The sequence below is a fragment of the Branchiostoma lanceolatum genome, chromosome 11 (genome assembly GCF_035083965.1).
Source record: "Branchiostoma lanceolatum isolate klBraLanc5 chromosome 11, klBraLanc5.hap2, whole genome shotgun sequence".
Lineage (NCBI taxonomy): Eukaryota > Metazoa > Chordata > Leptocardii > Amphioxiformes > Branchiostomatidae > Branchiostoma > Branchiostoma lanceolatum.
This window is the reverse complement of record NC_089732.1, coordinates 7266632-7293194: the sequence shown is the minus strand read 5'-3', so window position 1 is coordinate 7293194 and position 26563 is coordinate 7266632. Positions and strand designations below refer to the sequence as shown.

Below are 26563 nucleotides of genomic sequence, written 5' to 3'. Positions count from 1 at the left end.
TATCCATAACTCTGGGTCAGACAGTGCTTTTGGGATAAAATCGCTTCGCAATTTCTCAAAAACCCTTTGTCGCCAACCTGCCCTTAATATGTCACTATCCTAATTCCAGGATTTCACCGCCGTGCATTTTAAAACAGCTGAGATGTACGAGTGATGAATTAAGACAAGCGAACGGCTACTCTTAATCCTTCATATCCACCGTATTGTACCAAAAGCTTCGCATCAGACGACTTGAGTGCAACCAGTCGGGGTACATTGCACTCACGGTTGATGATTCTTGTAAGTTAGGCCATCTAAACGTATTCATATATTCCAGCTTATATAATGTTGTTACTCGCTTCAGTTCAGTTTGCTTTGTAGTTGGTTGACCTTGGAAAGTTTGTCTATGAACGTACCCAGGTTCCCCGGCCTCATCACTTATCGCTGGTTCTGATCAATCTTGGCGTCTGTAGACCTCGACTGGGAAGGCACCAGCCACTGACGGGCCATTTTTCAGACTTCTATCGCACCGGGGGAAGGGAAGAAGGCGGCGGGATCGGGCTAAAAGCAACCCGTGACACTCACACATTTCTAACTCTCTAATTTCGAACGACTTGTTGTCAGTGCGATCAACCTGGATAACATTCATTAATGACATTGTTATCCCCCTAAAAATTGGAATGCATCTAATTGGGCCCAAAAGCATCTTCTTGGAGACGGGTTGAGTCATTATTAATCAGAACCTCGTGTAATAGGGCATGATTCGACAGGCGAGAAACATAAGGATTTGATAAGTTTTCATTAATGTTAATTGATATAAATCGGAGATATAACTGATAGTAGTGAATGTGTTTATTCTCCTGCAACTTAAAAATGTGTTTGTTTATTTTCATTTAACTTTTAACCATAGAAGAAGCATTAGTACTCAGGAGACAAAAGACTTTCAGAAGAAATTGTTTTTCAGATGAATCTATATTTTGTTTGTTTATTCTTCTGCGTTTTATTTGCCCGTGGCTGTAAATCATGTCGTAATGTTTTGACCAAACGTCTTTGCAACCCAAAGAAATAAGTTAAGTGATTAACGTATCACCTCAAAACTCGAAGGAAACTGCACGGCTAATGAGTTTGGCATTAAGGTAACTTCAAACCAGGGGAACTATCAGTTTTAGCGTGACACAGACTAGAATCCTAGTGATTTCTCAACTTCAGCCCGTCTGAAAGAAAATGTCCAGAATAATCCGTAGCTCCGCAGAGTTTACTTGTCAAGACGTTTAGCTTGTGTTGGGTTGTGATGCACCGTTGGGATTTGAAGTCTCGGTTTCGATAAAGAAGTGAGGATTCTACCCCTGGACCTGACAGGCTCTATTCAGTCAGTGTCATGTCTGATGACCGTCTTAACTCTGGATCGTAATGGCCGCCTTGTGCGGAAATGTTAATCGTCAACTGAAAGGATTGTTCTTGATGGACCTGCAAAATGCAGACCGAGAACAGGGAAGATCTGCTTTCTTCTGAGCACTAGGCAGGTCACTGTAATCTACAGCGGTAAAAGTAATTTTGGCTACCTAGATAGTATTCATACAGTATCTGTCTTTATCTGTATCCATATTGCCGGAATAACCGCCCTTCGGTGTAACACACCAGCTTCGCAGGCACACAGCGCGGCAGCAGCTGGTCATATTACTCTGAAGGACCTGTCATACATAACCTTTGCACATCTGACTGCAAATGTTCTCTAAGGCTATCTTGTGCTCCTACTGTATTTGACGGGTTTTACTCTACGATAGTTCTAGGGAAGTACGATATTGGAATACATCAGTCCCTGGTTGATAGCAGTTTAGCTATAGCTACATGTACAGTTTAAACTAAAATTTGGGTCTGCTCCATCCCCTGCATGATAGTTTTAAGTGAAACAGCCTTAAAAGATAACGTGGTGGGTGGGGCAAGCATCTTGCCGAATTTGTCCCCCTACACCGCACCTAAACCGAGATGACGAGATCCTTTTTCATCGCATTGTCGGACCAAATCAACCCGTCGTTTTCTCCCCCTTAGGCCCTGGGTAGGACTTAATCCTTTTGGGAAGGGCTGTCGCCAGAATTTACATCTTCTAGCGAGCGATGAGCGCACAAAGGGAAAGTTCAGGCCGGATGCGACACTGTCAGTTCAAAGATGAATTCGATCACTCCCCGGGCGCCCTTCCGGGCCTGGCTGAAAATTAATCTGTCAGAATCAGCCAGGCTGGAGAGACCGATCAGCGAGGTGGGGCCGCTTGAAGATACGCACGTCTGACAGCTCATTTCGGAGGACGGCATCACCTGAATAGGAAGAGTCGCCGCGGCTCTGTCGTGATGCTTGTCCAACCAACCGCACCGGTACGCCGGCAAACATACCTGGTTATCCCGCTGACCCTTAGATTATGGGTGAGATACATTTAAGAACGCGCCCACGCATCGCACCCTTTGTAGTCAGCATGAGTTTATTGTACCAAACGATCTCCTTTGCTGTCCGACAGATCTAAAATCCCTGCGAATTTTCTGTTACCTTCACCTTCTAAAAGGATATCGTGGCGCACAACTGCCCTCTCTCACTGGCTAATGGATAGATAAATTCAGCTAAGTGTAGACGATACGTATAAGGATTGAAATGTGTTTATAAGTAAAGGGACCAAAGCAAAACTCCCTCACACATGGGAGGCTTTAGCTAACAATGTTCTATAGGTCTCTTCAGGCTATCTCTTGTGAATGCTTCAGAAGAAACTATGATAAGCCAAAATTACCAGAGTTCATAACTTTGCCTTCTTTCTTTTATCATGATAGGAAGGTAGCGATTGATATTTTGACACATTCCTTCTGATCATATGTCTTCTTCCAAGCTTGACTACACTTAAAAGAGCGGAAAGCAGCAGCAAGGGCGAAAATACTCTATCTTTTTACAGATCGACGGTTCATTGAAAACGTGGTATGTATGAAGATACCAGTGCCTCTCATTGCTGTCCGAGGTGCTGAACTATTTGCTGTTTGACCCACTTATTGCTTTATCATTGTCCACCTTTTGCAATGAAAAGAAGCACGACCATAGAGGGAGAATAATGTATTTTATTGAGGGAATCCTCCCACTAGGAATATATGCCACAATTCTTTACAAAATGAAGTCTTCGGGATGTAGAATATACTTTGCAACTACACTTCACAACGAGAAAAGTAGTTTGCCAAAATCTGTCTAAGTAACGTTTCATGTATATAGATAGATATATAATGTATCGATTCATTCTATAGATCTTGAGTTACAGATCATCTTTGTACAATCGCCCGAGACAAATACAATTCCAAGCTGTGGTCATGCAAAGACATTTATGAACATTTATATAGTACTATCAAATAGTCAATTACAATCTTGTAAAACGATAGCACAAACTCCTGACAACGTGACATCAAATTTTGTCAAAGCGCACACCTACACATCGTACAGTTTACAGGTGTCACGATTAAAGTGCGTGTTATGTTCAATGTATTACAGTGATTACACTTGAGTATAATGCCCACTAGCAGAATGGCTACATCCGGGAGAGTTGATTTACATCCGGGATAACTAACTTTTGGATCAGAAAACAAAATGGCGGTCTCTTGTAAGATCATTCTAAAATTTCCTGAACGGACAGGTGAGCTGCTGTTATTTACAAAATGACTATTTTAAGCGATCTTTCCATTCGATCTAGCACTGGACGTATGATATCAATAGTATTGGAGAAAACTTACGTAAAGTCTGCCTTTCACAAGTTCCGCTTGGGGACTTTCCTAGGCCTAGGGTATGGGAAGGAAATAAGGTCTCTGTCATCTGGGATGTTTTCGGGCGATGTTTTCAAGCGCTCTTATCGGATTGATGGGCGCTGGAGGTGTCTGCGCATGTGTCGCCAGTGGGATGTCAAAGTTTGCGACGGGTATGCCGTGTAGGTATTGTCCCGGAAGGTGTTTCATGGCATCTGCAGTGTCCGGCATGACACTTGTGCTGAGGAGACCGCTATGGGGGGCAAGGGTCACCAGCGCAGGGCACTGCATCATCGTGTTCATTCCCGTCTGATTGGACGTGGAAATCATGTGACTCAGTGGCCCATGGTTGGCGGATGGGATCACCTGACTCAAAGGGTTCTGATTGGACGAAGAAGCCACGTGGCTAGGGTTAACGATGACATGATTGGCTGCCGTTGGATTGACCTGAACGTGCGTGGGAACTTGAATGTACTGCGGCACGAAGAACTGTTGTCCTGTCATCGGGTCTACTACCAACCTCGGCGTTGCGGGGAGCAACTTGCCTTGCATGCCGGGGACGGGCAGTTGAGGCAAGAACGTCACCAACGGTCCGGCCGATGGCCCGGGGCACGCGAGAGTCGTGCTTGGAGTCGTCGATCTGAACCCACTCGTGCTGCCGGATACCAGCGAAGTGTGCATGTTCGCCAGGCTGCTTAAAGGGTTGGGCATCAGCACCGGTCCCGTGGTAGCTGTAGAGACGCACGGACTCGAGAGCATGGTGACTAGCCTCGACTTTGCGGCAATCGGATGTGACGTCACCGTTGCACTTGAGCCAGTTGAGGTTACCGATGCCTCCACGGAGATGGGTGGTGATGTGCTCGGTGACGTCGGCGACGACATCGCCTCGGACGTCGGAGAACTGTCTCCTACAGACGCCACCGCGACGGACAGGGTGGGTGGTGACGTCTGCGTGACGTCAGACGAGCAGGATGAAGTGGTGACGGAAGTCGTTGGGGACAACACCGGGGCGGTTGCCTCACCGTTCACGACATCAATCTCACTACTGGCGCTCCTGCGGTCTGCGTTCTCGGTGTCTTCTGCTGACTTGTCCTCCATCTTCTCCTCCTCGTCCTCTTCTGGCGCAGCCTTGACCGGACTGGAACACTTCCTGCTCCCGTTGGTGAGCAGACCTCGGTTGAACCTGGACGTGACCGTGACGTTAGACGGAAGCGGCACGCTCTGTGCGCTGGTGTTCGCCCCTTGGTTCAGGTGGTTGTCTCTCACGCCAGGTTCCCTGATGCCGAAGTTGATGACGGAGCCGAACTTTCCGTTGGAGAGCCCCCTGGCGGCAGGACCTCGTGTCTGCAGGTGACACAGCAGCCGGAGGAAGCGCACGTCCTAGTGCAAAAACACGGTAATCCTTGTTAAGTGTTCATACACAAGTGATGAAAACAAAATAATTCTTCTGGATATCCTGTTATTAAACAGAAATAAGATCGTACTCACAAACAAACAAACAAACAAGGAAACAAACGCTGGCAAAAACATGAACTTCTTGGCGGGGATACGGTAAGTAGCAGTTCCCACCTGCGGATTCATCCCCTCCACCTCCGCCAGGTACCGTGCCACCTCCTTCACACACTCCCGGTACCCCTCTTCAAAATGACGCATGTCAACTTCGTCACGCTTTGGGTCACCTGAAAAAAACGTTTTAAGTAGATTAGACTTGAATCCAGGATGAACCCTGTCGCACTTTTAGCTTACACGCACGGAAAGGTTACTTTCGGGACCACTTAGATATACAGCATTAAAGGATAAATCAGATCACGTTTAAGACACTTAGATATCACGTGAGTATCATGTGATCATCACGTGAGCGCCCTAACCTGGGTCTCCAGTGTTGCTGTCCCTGTTCTCCTGTCCCTTCATGTTGGACTGGATGTGTTTGACGTACGACACGGCCATCTCAAGAACCTCAGCCTTCTCCAGCTTCCCGGAAAGACCCCGTCTCTGGAAATAAGAACAAGAAAAGATCATGGAAACTGAATGTTAGATATCACATTTTCTTATCATCATCTTCATTCTTCGAAATAAACCCTTTATTTCTCAGTCCTTTATTGAAGAGAAGAATCATGGCGTAATATGATATCGACTTCAGACTCAACTACGATCAAAGTCGACCTACGTGCTGACAGTCCCACGAGAACCGAGACATCCAGCCGTTCGCTTGTCAACCCTGGCTTCAGCGCGGATATTGAATGACATATTCATAAGGACCGTTCAGCGAGACCCACGATGATCATCACCACCTTCCTTCAATTTTGATCCAATCACCACCGCCAGTGCGACCTTAAGGAACAGATGCCCAGAGAACAGTCTTATATCGATCTTACGAGATCATTTCTGACAAGTGGAGCGTTGCGTGCTGCCCGCCCTCCCCTTCCCCGCTGGGGTAGACAGGAGAGGCTGGCGCGCAGACAGATGGACTCGTTGGCGTGCATACAGCTGAGCTGTGATATCCACCATGCGTGGCAAACTGCGCAGCCCGGGATATCTGTTGTACTTAGTGTGGAAGCTCATCTGTGTTGTTAGAAATAACAGTATGGCAGGGTTGTATATTCTTTCAAGGAAATTTAGAGTCGCCGGATTTTCCAAACCTTTAATCTTTCTCAAGATAACTGATACCAGTTGCTCGTGAAGGTCACGTGACCAGAGTGGGTCAGTTATTCTGACGAAGATTCGATTTTGATTATTTTCCGTTTGAAAAAAATGCCCTGCCATTTTCTGTTGTAGCTGTTGATGTACTAGTAGCTGTCAACGTAGATTCAAATGCTGTTTATAGAATCCAATCTGTTTATAGAAGCCAGTCTACGCCATTCTTTGATAACATGTAAGTGGTATTGTTGCGCTTTTTTCAGGAGAGAAATGAATCTAAACGGCCGTATTGGGAACTCACAACAATCTCCCCACAGCGTGGCCCAATCTCACGGATGGATACACGACCACTCAGTCTTAGAATCTAGTTCACTCTCACATAGGCAGGTCTCACAATCTTCCATATTTTGAATGGCTAGCCCATTTAGTTGCTTTTAGTACTATTTTGTTCGACTTTGTTTCGAGTTGCAGAAAATGAGACAACCCTAATGCCTTCCTAAAACTGTCAGACGGTACACTTTAGCATCAGGAGAAAAATCCTTGGCACGGTTTCAACAATCTACTTCTGAATGCCTGGCATGGTGTTCCAAAGGTCTGGCTGATCAGACGGTCTGATTTTCTTATTTTAAAACCCCGCTTTCTCTGAAAATCCTGCTCATCACTAAAATCGACGTGCGACTCCTTCGCTAGCCTGGTGCCAGACCATCGTTGCCGTCCCGGGATCTCCTCGGTACTGGGAGTGTTTCTCGCCCGCCGAGGTCTATCGGCGCATTCCGGGGAATGATTACGAGACGAGAATAAGTTACCCTGTTACGGGGTGTGTGCAATCGGAAAGATCGGCCGTCAGAATGATCGGCTGTCAGAAAAAGTAGTCAACGCATAGCGTGGCCGGTAAAACACCCCTTTGCCGGCCCATGTGATGTCACAAGGCTACTCTAACGCTCTCCTCTGGTCTTAAAATTTCCCCGAGTTTTCCTCTCCCTGACCCTTCTGACAAACTGCCCGCTCCTCCCGACCTTATTAATGATCCAATTGTGCCGGTTGTCACGTTCCTTTTCCCCCCAAGACACTCCGTCTTTAGAACCCATTACGTGCTGCGTGCGAGGCGTGCTCCTCTCCAGACACGGCGGATTAGCGATGGGAGAGGGAGACAAGCCCCGCGAAGTCCTGCGCCTATCGCAGCCCCGCTCCGTGTGACCATCCCGCTTAGTTACCTCGACCTTGACAATGAAAAAGTTATTTCTAATTTCACGTGTTTTCTAGCTAATCAAGCTATTGAAGGTGATATTGTTTTGTGGGTATTGCGTCTACAATAAAACTAATGGGTAGTTTTTATGTCATTTGGTTAACAGAAAGTTTTCTTCTTTTTTTCATAACATTTACTTCCGATTAATCGTGAAAATACATATAAATACCGAATGGATAAAAGGTCTGATATGCCAAATACTATTCTAACTTTGACGTCCACTTTGTTCAACTGTTTCTTGCAAAATAGATAAAAGTTATTGATGCCATAGGCGAAACCTTGGAATAATGGGATCTACATATACCTTATTTGGTTTTATGTGATTTTAATGTTGTTTTTTCGTAAATCCCAGGAACACGTCTCTGCGGGATGCGCTTGTCATAAAAGAGTTCAGCCAAGTTTTCTGATTAAGGTAACCTTGAGGAAGACACTTTTCCTACGAAAACTTTTCCTTGGAGATCATCTCATGAATTGTTGACGTTATAAAACAGCTACACTGGCCTTGAACAATCTATCTCCGTCTTGTTATATCGAGTTAGCTGAGATAAAGCAGCAGGACAGTGAGCTATCCTGGGCAGGGATTGACGTAAACAACTACAGTGATGCATTTAATGGAAATACTAGAGATAACGAAATGATTTTGATTGAAAGCACTGAAGTGGACATATTGAGGCTGTGTAGTTGAATGTCATCCAATGTGTTGTTGATGTCAGACATAATAGTGATGGCTCGTAGCAAAAGCTGTGTTACAGTAAAAGCTTTTGCTTCCCCAATTGAGACAGAGTAACAGTTTAATGTAGTAGAATGATGTCTATATTTTATGACCACGCAAATAATACATCAATTTTTGTTTCGACATTGCCAAAATATTTTTTTGTTGTTGTTGATACCCTTCAAATCTAAGAGGCCGCATTTGTTTTGAAAGCCCGTGGAGAGTTTCCCGGTGACAGAGCGGTCTCTGTACGCGCGTGCGGTTTGACGTGGATCGAACATGTCACCTGTCCTGTCGGCACACATCTCGGTCGCGCCGGCCTCGCTACCACATCGATCCGGCCGCTAATTCACCGCAGAAAAACTGTCCGACTTCCGACGGATGAATCCCTTTAATTACCGGCTCGTCCGTCCGGGTCACTTCCCGCCAACAGCAGAGCAAACCAGGTGTGTAAGCCGTCCCTACCAGCGGCGCATATCCCCGCCGTCCCTACTGATTCCTCCGCGGCGACGCCAAACGTGACAACGCCCAAATCCCGCGGATTAGCCAGAAATGTTGATTTTCGTCTAATGACAGAGATTTCTGCTGGAAGAGCGTCCTGATTAGGCACGCTGTGATTTGGGCGGTAATGTTCTGCCAAACCTGTCGCCTCCGTTTTCTCACAACTCCCGTCAGTGTTTCAGTTATTAGATGTTGAATGACTGCCTCTAAGCCTATGATATCTGCTAGATTTAAGCAAAACACAGCAAGCGCAAAACTGTCCGGTCAGATTTTCTTTGTCTTGACACTTCCTGTCCCTTAATGTGCGGCGCACATGCCTGAGGAAGCTCTAGTAGCTTTTCTTGTCAGCGCAAATCAATGTTAACTGTGCGGAAGAAAAGTTTGCTAAGTTTGTTCCAGATGGCTGAGTTGCGTAGGGTTGCTGTCGCAAAGCAACCGTTGCACTTCAAGTCGTCCGCATTGATGATTGGTTCACAGATAATCCAATCAAACTATGAAGATGAACTATGCACCGGAAATTCTCATTCATCCAGTAGTGACAGTACGTGTTAGGGACGAGAGGACGCATTAGGGAGTAACTGTAAGTTCAGCACCAAGGACAGGAGCCTCCGACTACGTGAATAGCTAGGGAAAGCGGGACGTATTCAGACTAAACTGTAGGCCCTGAAACCCACGCCCGACATTATAGAGCAACTGTAAGTTTAGCACCAAGGACAGGAACTTCTGAATACGTTGGTAAGGAAAGCGGAACACATTGAGACTCACACGCCATGAAACCCGTCTCTCACAGTAGAAATGCATGTTAAACTTCCTTACATCAATACAGTATAACATTTTGACAAAAGGTCGTGCTATGACGTAATGAACGCATCACTATACTCACACATACCCTGTTGACCGACTTGGAGAAGGCCGCAGGGATGGCCTGGCTCAGCTGGGCGATACACGTGTTGATGCGGTGCCGCCTCCGCCGCTCGACTATCTTATGAGAAGAAATCTCCTGTGTAAAAATACGAAGCAGATGTTTTACATACACAAACACAACCGGATCAATGGTTATTTTATCATGATATCATTTTAGATTAGGCGACTATGAAATCACTTTCATGGTTTCTTTTTTACTAATGCCTAACATGTACTGTGCGATAAATGTTAAATGATTGTTAACTTTGTTCGCTTTTCCGCTTTAGAGTAATACGTCGATGTAAGTTTTGATTCATCAGTAGCTTTGTATCACTAGATATTTCCACGTAACGTCGAGAACCAGAATCCATTCGGGCCCAGTTTCCACATCTCTCAACTTGACGTCAATCATGAAAAACGATGACTGTGATGCTTTCTATCAGTGAACACATTTATCCAGATTTACTTGCATGTTGATCGCGCAGTTGGGAGATATCTAACAACCCAGAGGCACGATTAAGCTACATCGCAACCCGATAGAGTAATCGCCGGTAAAAGTGTTGTTGTCGTTGTCCATTAATCAGCTAGATTTGACGGTTTTTTTTTTCGAAAACTTTCTCCTCAGAATTTTCAAGCTCATAAAAGTGCATCATCCTTTGAAAAGGGCATTAACATTCATGAAACATATACGGAACGAAATGTTGTATTTAAAGCTGCGCGTCGCAAAGTGGTTCTGCACACGCGGGTGCTAGGCTTCTAAAGGCCACTTACCCTGCTACGAATGTGCTGCTAACTATTCCAGAGAAGGTGGGATGAGCGAAACGTGTGGCACATCCCAGATGGGCAACTCTCTAACCCCGGGAGGGCGAGGTACGACTACCTCTCAACCTCCAGTCGAATTGATATCGATCTTGATCGATTTCAGTTGTACCCGGTCGCCTCCGCCTTCCCCACCCCCCTCCCCCTGACCCTCCACGTCCCCAGAGAGGTCGGAGTTCAGCCAGGCGTCGTCGCCTTCTATCGCTTAATCAGATCCGCGGTAAAGGAAGCGTTCGCCCTGCCATCTCCACTTACATCGCCCATCTGTCAGCAGACCGCTTGCCGCACGTACTGGCTTCGATATGTGAGATATACGGCAGTTCTCCTCGCCGCACAGCATCATATTCCGAGTTGTTCCTCACCACACAGCATCACAGCCCGGGCTGTTCTCACCGCACAGCATCACAGAACGAGCTGTTCCTCTTAGCACAGCATCACAGCCCGAGCTGTTCCTCACCGCACAGCATCACAGCCCGAGCTGTTTCTCTTGGCACAGCATCACAGCCTGAGCTGTTCCTCTTAGCACAGCATCACAGTCCGAGCTCTTCCTCACCGCACAGCATCACAGTCATATAGCTGTTCCTCACCGCACAGCATCACAGTCATATAGCTGTTCCTCACCGCACAGCATCACAGCCGGAGCTGTTCCTCACAGCACAGCATCATAGCCCGAGCTGTCACAATGTCCGACCGTGCCAAAAGAACAGAGGAATCTGAAGTTGATATCTTATAGGCTACTCCATGACTGTTTCTTGTTTTTCAATAGAAACGTTAAATGGCTATACCCTGTAAATTGAAGAAGTTGTCTAGTTTGAAACTAAACTTGGAAAGACCACAGAAAAAAGAATGAGTCTGGGCCAAGTCTGTCTTGCATTTCTGTCCGCAAGCTATCCTCTGTCAGAAGAAACCAGTTTGAAAAAAGATCAGGATTAGAACTTCTATCCTTATCTCCGCTGTCTAAATGAATGACACTTCCTATTTCTGATTTTAACAGTGAACACATGTAGTATGTCATCAGTTTTGGCTCCGTACCATGTCTATCATCTTTATCGGAGCGTTTGGTTTGGGTGAATGAACTCTGCGTGTTTATGGATGTCGTTTCTATCTCCATTGCTGCATTAGGTGATGCTTTGCTAGTGCCGTACTGTGCTGTGCTGTCTCCTTCGGTCTAGAGTACCTTCAGTTTTGACTTAAAGCATGCGATGTTTTGGAAAATTTGAGATTTTCAGTTCTTGTGGCTTGAATCTGTCGCTAGGTACACTTAGCCTGGGTGCCATCCTATTTCTACCGGGGCTCCTACATTCGTGAATGTAGGAGCCCCAGTTAAAATAGGATGGCACCCAGGCTAAGGTACACTAGATTTGTGACAACTTTTTGTGTGTAAATAAGGACTTTTGACTGCATACGCCGTTCAAATACAACTCAACGTGGCTTGTCCAGAGACGATGTCCTGGCATATGATAGGCGATTGCGCACTTTTCTGGAAACCTGACAGTTAATCATGTTGCACCGTGCAGGTGAGAGTTACAGTCATCAGTGGTGACATCAAGTTGAATGAACAGTAGCCTGTTAGGCTGGATACAGCCACCTTCAGCCACACCGATGTCGCTGTAAAGCATGGAGAAGGCTGCACACGGGTAAGCTTTGCGGACTCCTATCACATTCGTTGTAGGCGTGGTCACATTCGTCATAGGCCATCTCACGATTTTGATACTTTTCAAGCAGGACAACAGAACCAACCACAGGCAAACATCTAAGGCAACGTTTTTCATAAGAGGACAGAAGAGTTTTGTACGACACATGCACGACTACCTCAAGAAAGTCATCATTGTGCGATCGTATGGCGGAAAGTACGACGACTGTGACCAGGCCCTTAAGCCCCCCTCTCATTGGACCCGCGACACGCTGGCGACCTCACTGCGTCCTAGATCGAATTTGAGTTAGCCTTGACTTTACAATGGGAATACCATGCAAAACAAACAAGTATGACTAAAAAGACAAAAATCACACAAAGCTTAAAAAAATTCTTTTTTTTTTATCGATGAAATTCGTTTAGCCCGGTGTCAAATTACTCGGTCGCAGCGAGGTCACCAACGTGCCGCGTGACCAGTGAGAGGGGGGCTTTAGACGAACATAGCCTACGATCCAGCCCACCCAAAGACACACACTGCGGACCACGTTCGATAAATACGTAGGCGAGACTCGCGGCAACGATTTTCACTTATCTTTTCATTAGGCTTATCAAGCTCGTTTTTTACCGAGTATAGATCCGACACCAGGAAGGGAAAAGACCCGCCATCTATTATCTGTTATCATCGGGAATGCATGAGCGGGCGTGCGCGTAGCCTTTGGCAGTCTTTAGACGCCGTTAGATAGTGCCATTCTTTCAGATGATGCGTCAATTCCGTCTTACCGATCTTATAACGGAAATAATACGCTCCTCTTTGAAGAAAGCTAGATACCGTGTCAACATACGTAGATAGACTATACCATGCTGAAATTATTGTCCAGTATTGTGATATACAAGGGTAGTCATTTCTTCATTGTTAAACAATCAAGCTTTACATACAGGTTGAGACTGTTATAAACGTTATTAGATTTATAGAGGGGAGAGGGATTGGAACATTGCGTTGGCCTGGAACAAACGCAAAATTGCCGCTGTCTTGAGCTTACATCTTTCAAGTAATTCTCTTTCTTAGAGAGACAACATACAGAAGTTAATGTCCACTATTCTCAAAGATAATGGTTGTCTAGTACAGAATGGAGGATCTTGGGTTCAACTTGAGGCTTTCAACGGAGTTGAGAATGCCGTGTTATTGGAGAAGCGAGGCGCTTGGACACTGCCTTCACTCGTCACAAACGTCCATTTTCCCGCTGTCTTACATCCTTACAGTAATTACCTCACAACTGATGACGGTGACGTAACTTTTATAACGTCGCCACGTCAGTCGGATGGTCTGTCAACGTGTAATGTATGGTTATTTGCTTAATTTCTGCCCGGCGCGAATAAATTGGATCAAATGGCTCGTTCGTCCCTGAGACAGAAATCAGTCGCCCGGCATCAATCAGAGGGACGACCCGAATGGCCGCACGCCAATCTCGGGGCCCGTCTCAAATCATCGATACTGTATCTCCTCTAAAACATGTTTCGTCTAAGTGATGGTTTTCCATTAATGCTTTCTTAAAGTCCTGGTGCACCGCCTTGGTATTGAAGGGTTTTGATTTATACACGGTGAAAAAACTTGTTTTTCTAGGTCAATTGTCTGGATACGATAAATATTTCATGTGCTATTTTGTTGGTACTTTCGAACTTTATAATAACGGTCGTTCGGTCGACTGACCCTGTAGCCTAACCCCAAAGTGCTGATAGAGACATACTGTAAATGCAGAAATGTTCGCGATGGTTCTATGTCCGCGGTTTTCGCGGTGAACTCTTTACCGTGAACGTAAAGCCACCGCGAATAGCCGTTCCATTGTGTGACTGTAGCGCTGCTATTGTTTCAAACGCGAACTCAAAACCACCGCGATCGCGTACACTCCATTTTCTCCCTACCGCGATATCAAATCCCCGTGAACATTTCTGCATTTACAGTATGCTGAAATACAAAACCGTGATCCACGCAACTCATGAGTCGCGCAGGCTGGATTTTTTTAAACAATAGTTTCACACAATGAGAATGGTTCCTACCTTCTGGTCCCGTTTGGCGGGTGCCATGTCGGTCCTGCTGCCGGCCTCCCCCTCACCGCTGCCCGGCGCAGAGGCCACGAGGTCGGCGGACGACACTTTGGTGACCTGGACTCGCTGAGTCACACCTCGGTACGTTAAAGATAGCGCCCCACACCGCGTGCTGACGTCTGGAGGAGATAATGGGAGCCCTGGTCTGGTTTAGCTCCCACTGAGCGTCCCAGATATCGACAGTTGATGCCTCCTACTGTGTCAATCGCAGAGGTGGGAAGTGTCCTATCTGAAACAGATAAGACATTTAGGGTTCGTCAATCGATTCTTTATGTCACAGAGATACGATAGAAATGTCCAAATCTTATGGAAGCTTTATCTTAAGGTATATGTGACACTTTGAAATCAAATGGACAGGTTGGTTGGTAAAAAGGACAGTCACATGGAAATGCAAAAATTTAGTGTTTCCTCTTTAAGCAGTTTTCTCAGCTGCATCCTGTAAGAATGATGAATAAGTTTCAAAAGAGGAAGAAGCCAAAAAACAAATCTTTACGGCCACGCACAAAAACGCATCTCTTACGAAAACACATATTGTCTGCACTTTTTAGAAGACTGGAGTGATCGTCGGTGACATGGTCATGGAAAATGAATTTTTCCCAACAGTTCCCATAAAGATGCACCACACGCTGATGTCGCAAAATTGGCTTTGCCATCGTATGCACGTCCCCACTCTGCTGCCAAACAAAGACGCAAAATCCTCAGGGAAGTGTCTTTTCTTCTTCTAAGAAGGTTATTGTGTACATTAAGGAGACAGACACGATGCTCCTAGTCTCATCGCGTCTCTCACGAGATGTTCAGATGATCGGAGGCGCTGCTCTAAAATGGATGACACTTTCTTTTTCGTAGAAAATTGAGCCACTTTCAGAATGGACAGTCCGTCATTTTGACAATTCGCGCGCTATCCTCCGAGACCCGCAAGGGCCACAAAAACAACAGGGATCTGTTCTGTAGGTCGTTTAACAAAGAGAGAATTGAACTGTATAGGCTTGTACAAAACCTATTTCATGCATTGAAGTAATGTAGAAAAATTCCTATTCCTAATGCAACTAGTCAAGTCGTCCATCGAGAAACATGGCCTGTTCTTTTATCTCTACTATAACTGAAAAGCGAGGAGATATTGAATTGATCTAATGATAGTTATTTTATTTTGTATCTGCTAACTGTATCCTGTACTTAGCCCAGTGTGGCAAAAATGTGCAATAAAAGTCTTCGTTCATCCATATTGCAACCCCAAAAGCTGTCTACCGCACTGTATACAGCAGATATAAGCTGCGCCACAGTCAACCAACGCTACGGGAAGGTGACTTCGCCTAGAGGACTCCACCTTAACGAGGGACAAAGTCCCAGGAGACAAGTTCACATTTGGCACGACTTCCTGGGGGTCATCCTTCGGTCAGACTCCACACGAAATGTCGCCATTGGTAGAAACGATAACGACATGTAGGGAACGGGGTTAAAACAATTAGATAAAATTTCCAGTCATATTTGCGTCTTGACGAGGATATGTCTCGTGTATAGCTACAAAGCAGACGCATTTTCGCATCAGATTACTTTCAGTGACAAAAGTCTTATTGTTAGGCTAGTCTCTGCTAAACTGACTACGCCGGCAATAGGGAGAATATTTGCCAGGAGAGTTTGGCCACCATAGCTTCTCATTTACAGTTGCAATCCGACGGGGAAATGTTAACCTTCCCGTTGACTGACTCTCCCCGCCCATTATTGAACTTTTTTTGCCGAATTCTACGATCCGTACTGCCCCTGTAGGAAGGCCTGGTGGAGGCTATTGTTAGGGTACATTGGTCACACTTACAACAGAAATGACTAGGTTTTCTCCTATATTAACTTGAGTTGGCCTAACGCGTGTAAACAGGCCTCTGGTAGACTAATGACAGGGTGGCACGCGGCGGTGCCATGGACGGCCTCCTGGGGCCGGGACATTAGCCAATAATGACTGCTCTCAATGGCCATTTTCGTCTTGTCCTGTCTCTAAATGGACCATGGCTGCTGCCGTGTCCCTAGCGCTGATATCTGCCTCATCCGACGATGTCTGTAGCTGTGGTGTTGTTAATCGGATTCGGTCACGTTGAATCGTAGGAATCATCTTTGATTGATGCATATGATTTTAAATCCCACTTGCTTTAGATATATCATATAGTGACGTTTAGATGTGGAACTATTTGGCACTTTTGATTTATGCGATTTTTCCGCATGAAATATGATTTCTCATTGTCACAGTGAAATTATCGGACAAAGAATGTGAAATTGGCTTTTTGTTCTGAGTTTGTGTAGTAACGCCATTTGCAGCATCTTAATAGAAAATTGTATTTTGCTGGCTATGAAAATTGTGGATATCTGTCGACTGTGGCAGTTTTGTTACCTGTACCATAACATAACCGATACTAGTCTCTTTTAGAAACGTCAAACGCAACGCCGAAATGCAACAATGAAACAGATTTGCCCACTCAGACATCTTTATGGAAAGAACACTATACAAATTCTGATTTTGCGCTGCGACAACAATCACTGTAACGTCAGTTCGCAAAACGCGTCGTGAAAAATGACGCTCAAACGGGAAAGTATAAAGACAAATTACACCAACCAGGAATTCAGCACCTTGGACGGACAGCGTCTATCGGCAGAACCAGCGGTTACAGTAACCCTGGAAGGAATTCCTAGCGGCCGACTCGGGAGGCCACGCGGTGAGAGCGAGCCTAGCGTGAAGACGGCAGGTTTGTGTCTCGTGCGATGTTCGTGTGGGGAGTCCGAAGGCGGAAGTGGCGTGTGCGAGCGCCGACGCTCCCGATTTATGGGCCGCGGGCCTGACAGATGTGTTGATGGGCACTTGATGGGTAAACAGGGCCGGCAGCGCACGTGAGCCGGGACCGTCCATTTATTAAATGACGAGGGGGTAGGCTGGCGGGCTAACGGTGTGTGGCGTTAGGTAATTGAAAAGCATACGTCTCCTCTACCTCTGCGTTCAATACGGGAATCGCAGCAGGAAAGAACAAGACTACAGCCGTCCAGACACGACGTTTAGAAGTTAGAATTAGATAAGATAAAGCATTTAAAAGGCAAAAAAGAGACAAATAAACGATGTACTCTGTTTTTCAGCACACTATATCAACACTTACCAAATCATGTTAAAGAAGAAGGGGATGGACGCAAATAAAGGATAGAAATATTAAGAAACGTTGAAAGGAAAAAAATCACTTTCTAGAAGCAAACATGATCCGCCAGTACGGCCGAGTAACGTATCCGGTAACGTGCGGCGGGGATGGAAGGCTGTCCCGTCGGCGCCCTAGAAATGTATGCGAGCCTTTTAAACTCTGACAGATGGAGCCGTGGGCAGATACATCACGGCAGAGTGGCACGTGGAAAGGGGAGAGTGCTGTCGGTCTCGTGTTGTACTCTGTCTAAAATCGCGGTACTAGTAGGTAAAACGCTACATATTGTGCGTTACGCGTTTAGTACCTAAAAGACTGGGATTTCAATCCTTTGCAGATGAGGCTGTTTCTTAAATATAAGGCGTCCGTATACGCATATGTTATGCTCCCTATCACCCTACTCTGTCTAAAATCGCGGACAACTGTACTACATGTAGGTACACATGCTACATATTTGTGTATCGGACGGGGGGGGGGGTTGAAAAGACTAATATTTCGATCCTTTGCAGATGAGGCTCTTTCTTAAATACAAGGCGTCTATCTGTATCCGCATTTGTTATGTTCCCTAAATAACACGATGCGCGAAGGAACTTGCGTTATGATTAATGTCTGGCGAACTCGATGAAACGACGATCTGGAATGAAATGACAGGTTGCCGGGGTAATTAAGCTGTGATGAGGGAGGGGATAAGGAATGGCACTTATGATATATTTGACACTTGTGTAGTTATGCTATATCAGTATATGCTTACGTTAGTCTATATTAAAAAGTAGGCCCCACGACTAAAATTGAAATCACACAGTCCTTATGTTTCAAGGCAAACATCTTTAAGATAAAATGATTTCACTAGATCCATGTAACTTGGCATCGAACTATGTTTCCATGTTGGGGGTATTGCGAAGATAGAAGAAGAGATGCAAGTAAATGCAGAAATGTTCGCGGGGATTTAATTTCGCGGTAGGGAGAAAATGGAGTGTTCGCGGTTGTTTAAAGTTCACGTTTGAAACAATAGTAGCACTACAGTCACACAATGGAACGGCTTTTCGCGGTGGTTTTAAGATCGCGGTAAAGAGTTCACCGCAAAAACCGCGAACATAGAACCACCGCGAACATTTCTGCGTTTACAGTACTATTTGAAGTGAAGACTATGACATAGAATAGCGTTGCACGTGAAAGTGATACAGTCTGTTCCGAGAAACATCCGCGTGAACTATCTGTTGACGCGGACTTGAGAAGCGGTGATATCTTCATCCGTCAGGAGGGAGGGAGGCTGAAGCCCCGCCCCGGCGCCAGCATGTATGAAACCCACCGGCGTGACGGATGGAAGCGCGCCTGTACAGCAGCTTTACGAGCCGATGATGGAGTGCCGCCGCCTCGGTACGCGAGGGACGGGTTCTTACCGTCTGTGGGGAGAGAGGCCCGTAAACACGTACTCCGGGAGGACGGAAAATTACGGTCTGAAGTAGTTCATCGGAAAACAACAACACGTCTGTGAAAGATAAGCCTAAAGGAGAGTTGCGAATCTAAAAAGAGCAGAATTTTCCTAATACAAACAGAAGGAGCATCGAATTTGGTCTGGAACTTTGCCCGCGCCTTTACGCCTTCCCTGCAAAAATGTGAATGTCGACAAAACTGCAAATTTATGTCTAGGTTGTTACTCTTAACTACAAAATTGAATTGAATTGCCTGGAAAGTATTGAAATGGATGTAGTCTTATGGAGAATGATAGAATTTTTTCTCGCGGATGTCGTCGATTTTTGCTAAATTAATCTGATAGAGCAGTTTGAATGCCGAAATTCGATATATCACAAAAGGTTTCTTTGGCTTTGCTGAAATCTATCTGGTAGTTAGAGATCATCGACAGCTTTACTCAGACACACAACAAATAGATGACTTCTTATCGGCGTATCGGGAAGACCGGACGATCCCTAACAGGCAGGCCACCACCGAAGCGCGGCACGGCCGACAGGTGACTGATGGACAGTTTATGGGCGCAGTTCAGGCGGGAAACGACAGGGGGAGGTCTTCTGGGACGTCAGCTGCTTGTTTCTATATGACAAGGTGTAATAAACCACACGTCCTGTCCGCTTCTCAACTTCTCATGCCAAAATAGACACACTGTGTCGTACGTAGCAGACATGCTATTCCTAAAACACGTCAAAAACAATAACCATTTCCGTTGAGAAAGGTGTTTTCTTTTATTAAAAGCAACCGTTACATAATACATCAAAGACTTGTAAAACAAATCGTTGGAAATCGTTCTGGACGGATTACTTTTGCGCGGTTGGTTCTTCTGGTGATGCTACTTGTGAAACCGTGCAGCGGATTTACACAAGCTTACATTTCCCAGTGCAGCAGCGCGCTGTTCGCAGATAACTGGATAACAGCGGATGAATTACCGAGAGGAATTGAATGGTCGGTAAAAGCTGCACGTGCCCGGTGATGGGGATGATTCATTAAACATCGTGGAAGGGGTTAGCGTGATTGTGATTTAGCTCGCGGAAACCAGGGATTATATTGTGTTCATCACAACACTTTCAAAACACAACATCTGTTTCAAGAGTCCCTCTACTCTAATAGTTTCTCTTTTCCCGGCTTCCTTTTTCGGAGCCCCTCGTCAAAAAGTCTTGTGCTGTCAACGTCAACATTGAAGGATTATTTTTGTCCTTGTTCGATGTCAGCTGGTCCCGATGCGCAGCTAGACTAGCCTGCAGTGTGCGTGTGCGTCCCGTGGGACCCTCACTCCGCCCCGCCCGGACTCGCTAATGTGACAGTTAAAACAGATGTGACAATAAAACTTTACGTGTGCTTCGCGGCGAAATGAATGGGTACTTTGCGCGTGGCGGACCCGTCGCGTTGTATTTCCTCCTAATGGCGCCAGTGATAGCCAGCGACGTGCCTCCTCTACAAGATGGATGCGCGCGTGTTCCCCGGATGGCTAGTTTCGACGGGAGATGGGCAGAGTAGGAGATCTCCTGACAGAAGTGTTGCTATCCAGTGTACGGTCGAACGGCCCTGTACGATGAAGCGGTTTTTAATCGTTACTACTTGCCTATCCTAGCGCGGAAGTCGCGCAAACTGCGGACAATTCAAAATCTAATGGGCACTTAACGGTAACGCGTCGACTACCAAAGGCGTGTGCGCAATTCTAGATGTACCAATTTAAAAAGAAGGAATATCTACCATATATATACCTCCAATAACAAGAGCCATAACCTTAACATTGTTTGCGACTTTGTCGATTACAGGAACAGAAACAGCAGGTATGAAAGGCTGTAGTTTGAGTGTGATGTTCAGTTTTTCTAAGCACGCGTGGCGCGAAGTGGCGGGATTTCGGAGTAAATCAGGCAGTAAACGCGGAAGTGGTAGCGTCGTAAAATTTATGCCTGTCGATCACTCGGGACGTAATGGACGCTCCTGGTGCGAGCTCATAAATTATCCAGCAGAAATGATACGGCAACCTTTGGGGGGAATCTGCATACCAAAGGGAACCGAGTCATCGCTGCCCTTTTATGGCCAACTTGGAATTGTGGCACACATAACACTTCAAGAAAAGAGTCTTGGACGTTTTTACAGTTTTATGTGTAAAGTTAGTGATAGTTATTCAGAAGTCCGCGTCGTTTAGAATAAACAATTCAATACAGTTAAAGTGAGCTCGGCAGCAGCCAACATTTTGTTGTCAGAACAGCACAACAATGGTATGTTATGCATGAGCATTACAAAATTGCTGTTTCCGATTGGATTTGTAAAAGGTGTATACATGTTAGATAATAAAATTTTTAACAACAATCAAACCACAAAAAGAGAAAAAATACACTGTTCTAAACAAAGACGAATGCATTTCAGTAAAAACACCGTCGATTTATAACAGAAATGAGAATCAAAAGTTGAAATTTTGTTGCAAAGGGTGTACACCTGTAAGGAAATAACATTTTTAACAATGGTCACAAAATGAGAAAGAATATACTGCCCTATACAAAGACGAATGTATTTCAGTAAAAAGACCTTCGATTTATAACAGAAATGAGAATCCAAAGTTGAAATTCTGTGGCAAAAGGTGTATACATGTAGATGTTAGGTAATAACATTTTAACAACAACCAAACCACAAAAAGAGAAAATAATATGCTGCTCTATACAAAGACGATTTCGGTGAAACGACCGTCGATTCAGAGCAGAAATTAGGATCAAAAGTTGAAATTTTGCTACGGAAAGTTTTCTCGTACGTTGATATATTCGTCCTGTGAGCCGAGCGCGCCATCGCGCATCGTGGTCACCGCGGCCGTGTGGACTTCCACCGCCCGTGATCTATGGACCCTGCCGCAAATTACAGATACTAGTCGGCTATCAGAGACGTAATTCCCGCCACAATCACTCCAGAGTCGTGACCAGGTCAACGACAATATCTGCCATGCATGCAGCAATCCGTCTGGCGACGGTTTGCAAACCGTGCAATTCCGCCATGACAGATTGAGGCCGGAACTTCGGCTGCCGCGGACGGACATAGGGGTGGACGTTTCTCAAGACAATTCCCGAGATTCATACTTCAATAAGAAATAACGTGTATCTAGATCGTATCTCAAGTTGCACCACAAATGTGAATCATACGGATAGAAGTCATAAGTGGAAGGCACACCCAGACCACCCCGTTCTACAATCCCGAATCTGTGGCGAATTTAGTGTGCCTGTTCTTCTGATAGTTCAACAGGCAACTACAACCAAGTTTTATACAAAATACAATTCCCGAAATTCATACTTCAATAAGAAATAACGTGTATCTACATCGTATCTCAAGTTACGCCACAAATGTGAATCATACGGATAGAAGTCATTGGAAGAAGGCACACCCAGACAACCCCGTTCTACAATCCCGAATCTGTAGCGAATCTTGTGTGCCTGTTCTTCTGATAGTTCAACTGACATTCACAACCAAGTTTTTTATAAAATACAAGGGATGATATATTTATCGATTGTGGAGCTTGAAAGCAATGTAAAGGATCGAAAAAACTTTGATTGTAGTGTTCGAGGAGCGTAAGAGACATTAGTAGTGGTGCACCAACTGTCGAAAGACGCTAGTGAGAGACAGGTCCGAAAAGAGAGGTCCTTTTTAGCCGAGAGATGATGTAAATTATCACTGAATTGATGTCTGAAACACAAATTACACCAGATCAGATCCGCTCGGATTCACACGCTGATTGATAGCTTTGTGATTTGAAATCGCTTGTAAAATATACGAGCAGAAAGGCCACGTATACGACTGGAAGTATTCCCGTTGATCCTCTGTTTATGACCAATGAAACTGTCGTCCTGTCGCTAAATTTCCGGAAAACAATTTTCGCTGGCGGGAACTGCCCAGAGGATTTTTCGACCTAGCCCACCCGACTGTCGCAATAAAAACTAGGATTGACGACCGGGAGAAAAATGCACGGGGACATAAAAGTTTTACGTGCGCGTAACAGTGGGCTAACGCGTCCACTCCGATTCGTTTTAACGGCACGACGTCATGTATACGTCCGGATCAACCCAGCTTCGTGTTTCGGCGGTTGGCCAGGGCAGTCCATGTTCTTTGTATCTAGAGCAGTGATATTATGCTGTTTTCTCAAACTTATTCTCCATATACGGCATTCAGATTTTCATCTGCTTTATATAATTTTGTTTTCATTTTTTCTTCGGGGAAAATCATATGCTATTCTTCGACTCAAAGCAACCGACTCTATTCCTAGGGGCTCACTGAAAAGCATGCAGCGCCCAGTCACCGAGATAGCCACCCTGGTAAAAGAAAACAGAAACAGATAAATAGATAGATTAATCCTTTTACTTCGAATGTTCAATTTCATATATAAGATACCATTTAATCAGTAGCTTCCTTTTTTTTGCACTAAAACAACATAAAACAAACTTTTCTGACTCACGCATTCCTGAGTTTTAAACACGCGCATTTTTGCTTCCCGTTGTTCATTTTTTCCTCACGATTTATGACGATATGTATGAATGGTTAGTTTATGAACACTTGGAGCCGCCAAAACGAGCGTTTAGCGCGTCCCTCGCCGCTATACCATTCCTCAACATTATGCCTTTGTCGATATGATAACGTAACGTCCGTGTTTATATCACTCTTTGTCTGGCATTGTAAGCACTTTGGTGGACCCGATGGATAAACGTGGGGGCAGGGGATGTTTGGCTAGCGCAACTTTCAAGCTCCAAGTTAAGACAACAACAGAACATGGTATGGGCAACCGCTAAAAGTTTCTAAATAGATGTAGAAGGTAAATTTCAAAACAACCCAGTGCCCAGCCAAATACATCGTACGATTATCGTAAGACCGCAAACTTTGGGATAGTCTAGCGTGTGCCCTACATGCAAAATTCAGCTTGTCACGGAAGTTCGAAAATACTGCCTTGCATCCTTGTTGCTAGTTGGTTCTGTCACAACCGAATTCAAAATCGTACGACGACCTGCGACAAATTTGACCACGCTTTAAACATAGCCGTGGCTGCGAAACGCTCATCTTTACTATCAAGCTGTTAATGTCGATTTGAATTCACTTGCTTTGCATCCGTAGAACAATAATTCTTGCGAAACTATCGGACCAAAAAAATGAAAGAAACAAGTAAGATGTTGGGATCCAGCCCTACAAACTTTGAATAGCCTAGAAGAAATGTGCTTTAGTTGGAGTAACTTGCAAACAACATGGCAAGCACGGTGCACCGCATGGCGTTAATTCTGAATCTGAGCTACGGAACCCATTAGACTATCCGGTAAAGTAGCTCTGTACTTAGAATGTCTACTTCAAAGCTGCGGTGGTAGCTAGAGAGTCTTACGCAGCGCACGCTAGGGCGCGACAATACCTTTGTCTTGAAGAAGTGTGGTGGGTTTGTTGATTTAAGGACTGCCGCGTACCGAAAGCAAGCAAATCTGGATTCAAACCTTCGTCCTTGCGATGCAGAATTGAGATAACTAGTACTACCCGCCAGACCACCGTAGTTTTCCTTTGTCTATACTGCACTTTTGGCGCATGTTAGCTCATCACTGTAGCACAGAAATACAAACCTATGGTGTTTTGTCGCTGCAACGGCTCACTCTAAATTTCCTCGCTATCACGGTGTAACCAGCTCGAATTAGAGCAAAGAAAGCTTACGAGTCCACGGGACAAAACTACAGTATGCTCTGTACCCATCCATTCACGCGTGCGTGTCTCCGCGCAAGTACAAAATTACCAACCTCTTTGGAAAAATAACACAGACAAAGCAACGACCTGCTTCCTCAACTGATTAGTAGAAGTGCCGCGTAAACGGAGGTCGCTGCGATTTAAGACTAACGGCCAGAGCAAGGCGGGGATATATCCTCACAAGTACCAGCTTTGACTGTTTAACTGCCATTTCGCGATCACAGAAAAGCCACTAACCCCAGTTTAAATCACTGGAAATATCGTTGTGGGACGCGGAAGCAATAAATGAAAGAACATGTCAAGATAAATGTACAAATTCCAGATTGCGGATTGCAGGAGATGCCGTATTTTTCTTCTTATTTGTGTACATGGATGCCGAAGATGCTCATATCAATAACAGTGTTAGAATCTGTTTCATGTGGTTCTGATATCTAGGGTGTCGACGAGAAGCAATGTTCCCATTTGTCATCATCAAACACCGGTTGGAGCAAAGGTTAGTAACTTGAGGGGTAAGATAATGTTTAATAGCAGAAGTCTTGTTTTCAAAGCGATCCGGTGCAGAGGAGTCAAAAGCAAACGTTCTATTACTCACGATGCGGAGATATAAACAACAAACGATGTTAGACCGGCCACATTAGTTTCAACAGCTTCACTTCAGCAGCGTTATCGCCGCTTGGCATGGGGCGGTTCGATTTGTGACTGGCGCCGTCTTTTCTGTCTCAGTAACGTTTCCAAATAACTTCTTTCCTCGGGCGACGAGAGAGGGCTTACCGGATAACTTGAACCGGTCCCGTGCCGAGATAGAAGTGTGAGGAAACAATAACTCTTTATTACAACGACTAAGTGAAGGAGCCTCATAAGAGATACTCATTGAACTTTCTTTACACAAATGTGCGAGGTTTTTACGAGCCGACGACCGAAATAAGCCCATTCTGAATATATACATACTTCTGATAAGGACGGTTTAGCCTTGGATGTATATCACAAGTAATAAGCATTCTTGATGAGGTAAGATAGAAAAGCACGACGTCTTTTCTGACGTTCATGTCGCAAATTCTAAAAGCGAAAAGACGAGATACCTGACCAGATGCGTCACTGATGATTATCAAACACGACACGGGACAACCTTTCGGAAAAGTGCCAGATTCTTGTTAAGCAGACGTGTGTAACGTTCTTAACGGTGGATACACGATAGAATTTCTCAATTAAGTTCGGTGAAAATCTTACCTGGCAATCTTACCAGAAACATCATTGATGTCCAACTCTTGTCACCTAGTAGCAGATGCTAATTTTTACAACACTCTTTCTACATTATGAAGAACTGTGGTATTGTGCTTATGTCTCTTACCCTACCCTTTTCGTGTTTTCTTCGTGGGTAGAGTGTAGTTGCCATCTTTCTATTAACTCCTGTTAGTAAACGCTGAATGATTAACATGTGCTTTCTGTACGCCTTCACCTAGAGCACGGGGACTAATATAAGGTACACTTACACTTGAATTTTAGATTAGAAAAAAAAAGATTATTAGATCAAGTACACGGAGGCCTTATGTAAGAAATGACACTTACTTGATGAGGGACGTTAGCTGGGAGAGCCGTATTACTGGACGCGTCGTCTGGTCGCGAGTCTCCCAGTCAGGTTCCTCTCACCACATGTGTTGATCAGGCGTCCCGGTGTGAGCCCGACTAGTCCACTCGGATTAGAGCGGGCCCTGCACGTGATTTATTCCCGCCGAATCAACTGCCCAAGAAAAGATCGGAGATGAGTTTTTGCTGAGGCGGAGGATAATTGATTTCAGTTCAGCAAGTTTGCCGTTAAGTGAGATACAGGATATTACAGCAGACGCGAGGACGTCATCCCTCAAAACGCTGACTGCGAAGAGATACCATCTGGGTCGTTCTTCATAGAAAGGCGCTCCATTCTTACGCGCATGACAGTCC

General features: G+C 45.2%; 1 protein-coding gene across 3 annotated transcripts; it reads right to left on the bottom strand.

Annotated features, from left to right (window-relative positions):
- Nucleotides 1-3053: 3053 nt before the first annotated feature.
- On the bottom strand, nucleotides 3054-26395 carry LOC136445275 (transcription factor cwo-like). Of its 3 annotated transcripts, none has more exons than XM_066443191.1 (6): nucleotides 26192-26395; nucleotides 14247-14523; nucleotides 9720-9836; nucleotides 5609-5732; nucleotides 5310-5419; nucleotides 3054-5120 (listed from the first exon to the last, which is right to left on the bottom strand). In XM_066443191.1, the coding sequence occupies exons 2-6, from the start codon at nucleotides 14271-14273 to the stop codon at nucleotides 3807-3809; spliced, it is 1692 nt and encodes a 563-aa protein (XP_066299288.1). In that variant the 5' UTR covers nucleotides 14274-14523; nucleotides 26192-26395; the 3' UTR covers nucleotides 3054-3806. The 3 variants fall into 3 exon arrangements, with proteins under 3 accessions (XP_066299288.1, XP_066299286.1, XP_066299289.1); XM_066443189.1 differs by lacking the exon at nucleotides 26192-26395 and adding an exon at nucleotides 16894-17052; XM_066443192.1 differs by lacking the exon at nucleotides 26192-26395 and adding an exon at nucleotides 16894-17052 and having other exon boundaries at nucleotides 9726-9836.
- Nucleotides 26396-26563: the final 168 nt, after the last annotated feature.

Bases quoted from the DNA above. Each gene is read 5' to 3' on its own strand.
- LOC136445275 (XM_066443191.1), bottom strand. From the start codon at position 14,273: ATGGCACCCGCCAAACGGGACCAGAAG. The intron at 9,837-14,246 runs GTAGGAACCATT...ATTTTTACACAG, and splicing joins CCGCCAAACGGGACCAGAAG to GAGATTTCTTCTCATAAGAT. The intron at 5,420-5,608 runs GTTAGGGCGCTC...CGTTTTTTTCAG, and splicing joins CAGCAACACTGGAGACCCAG to GTGACCCAAAGCGTGACGAA.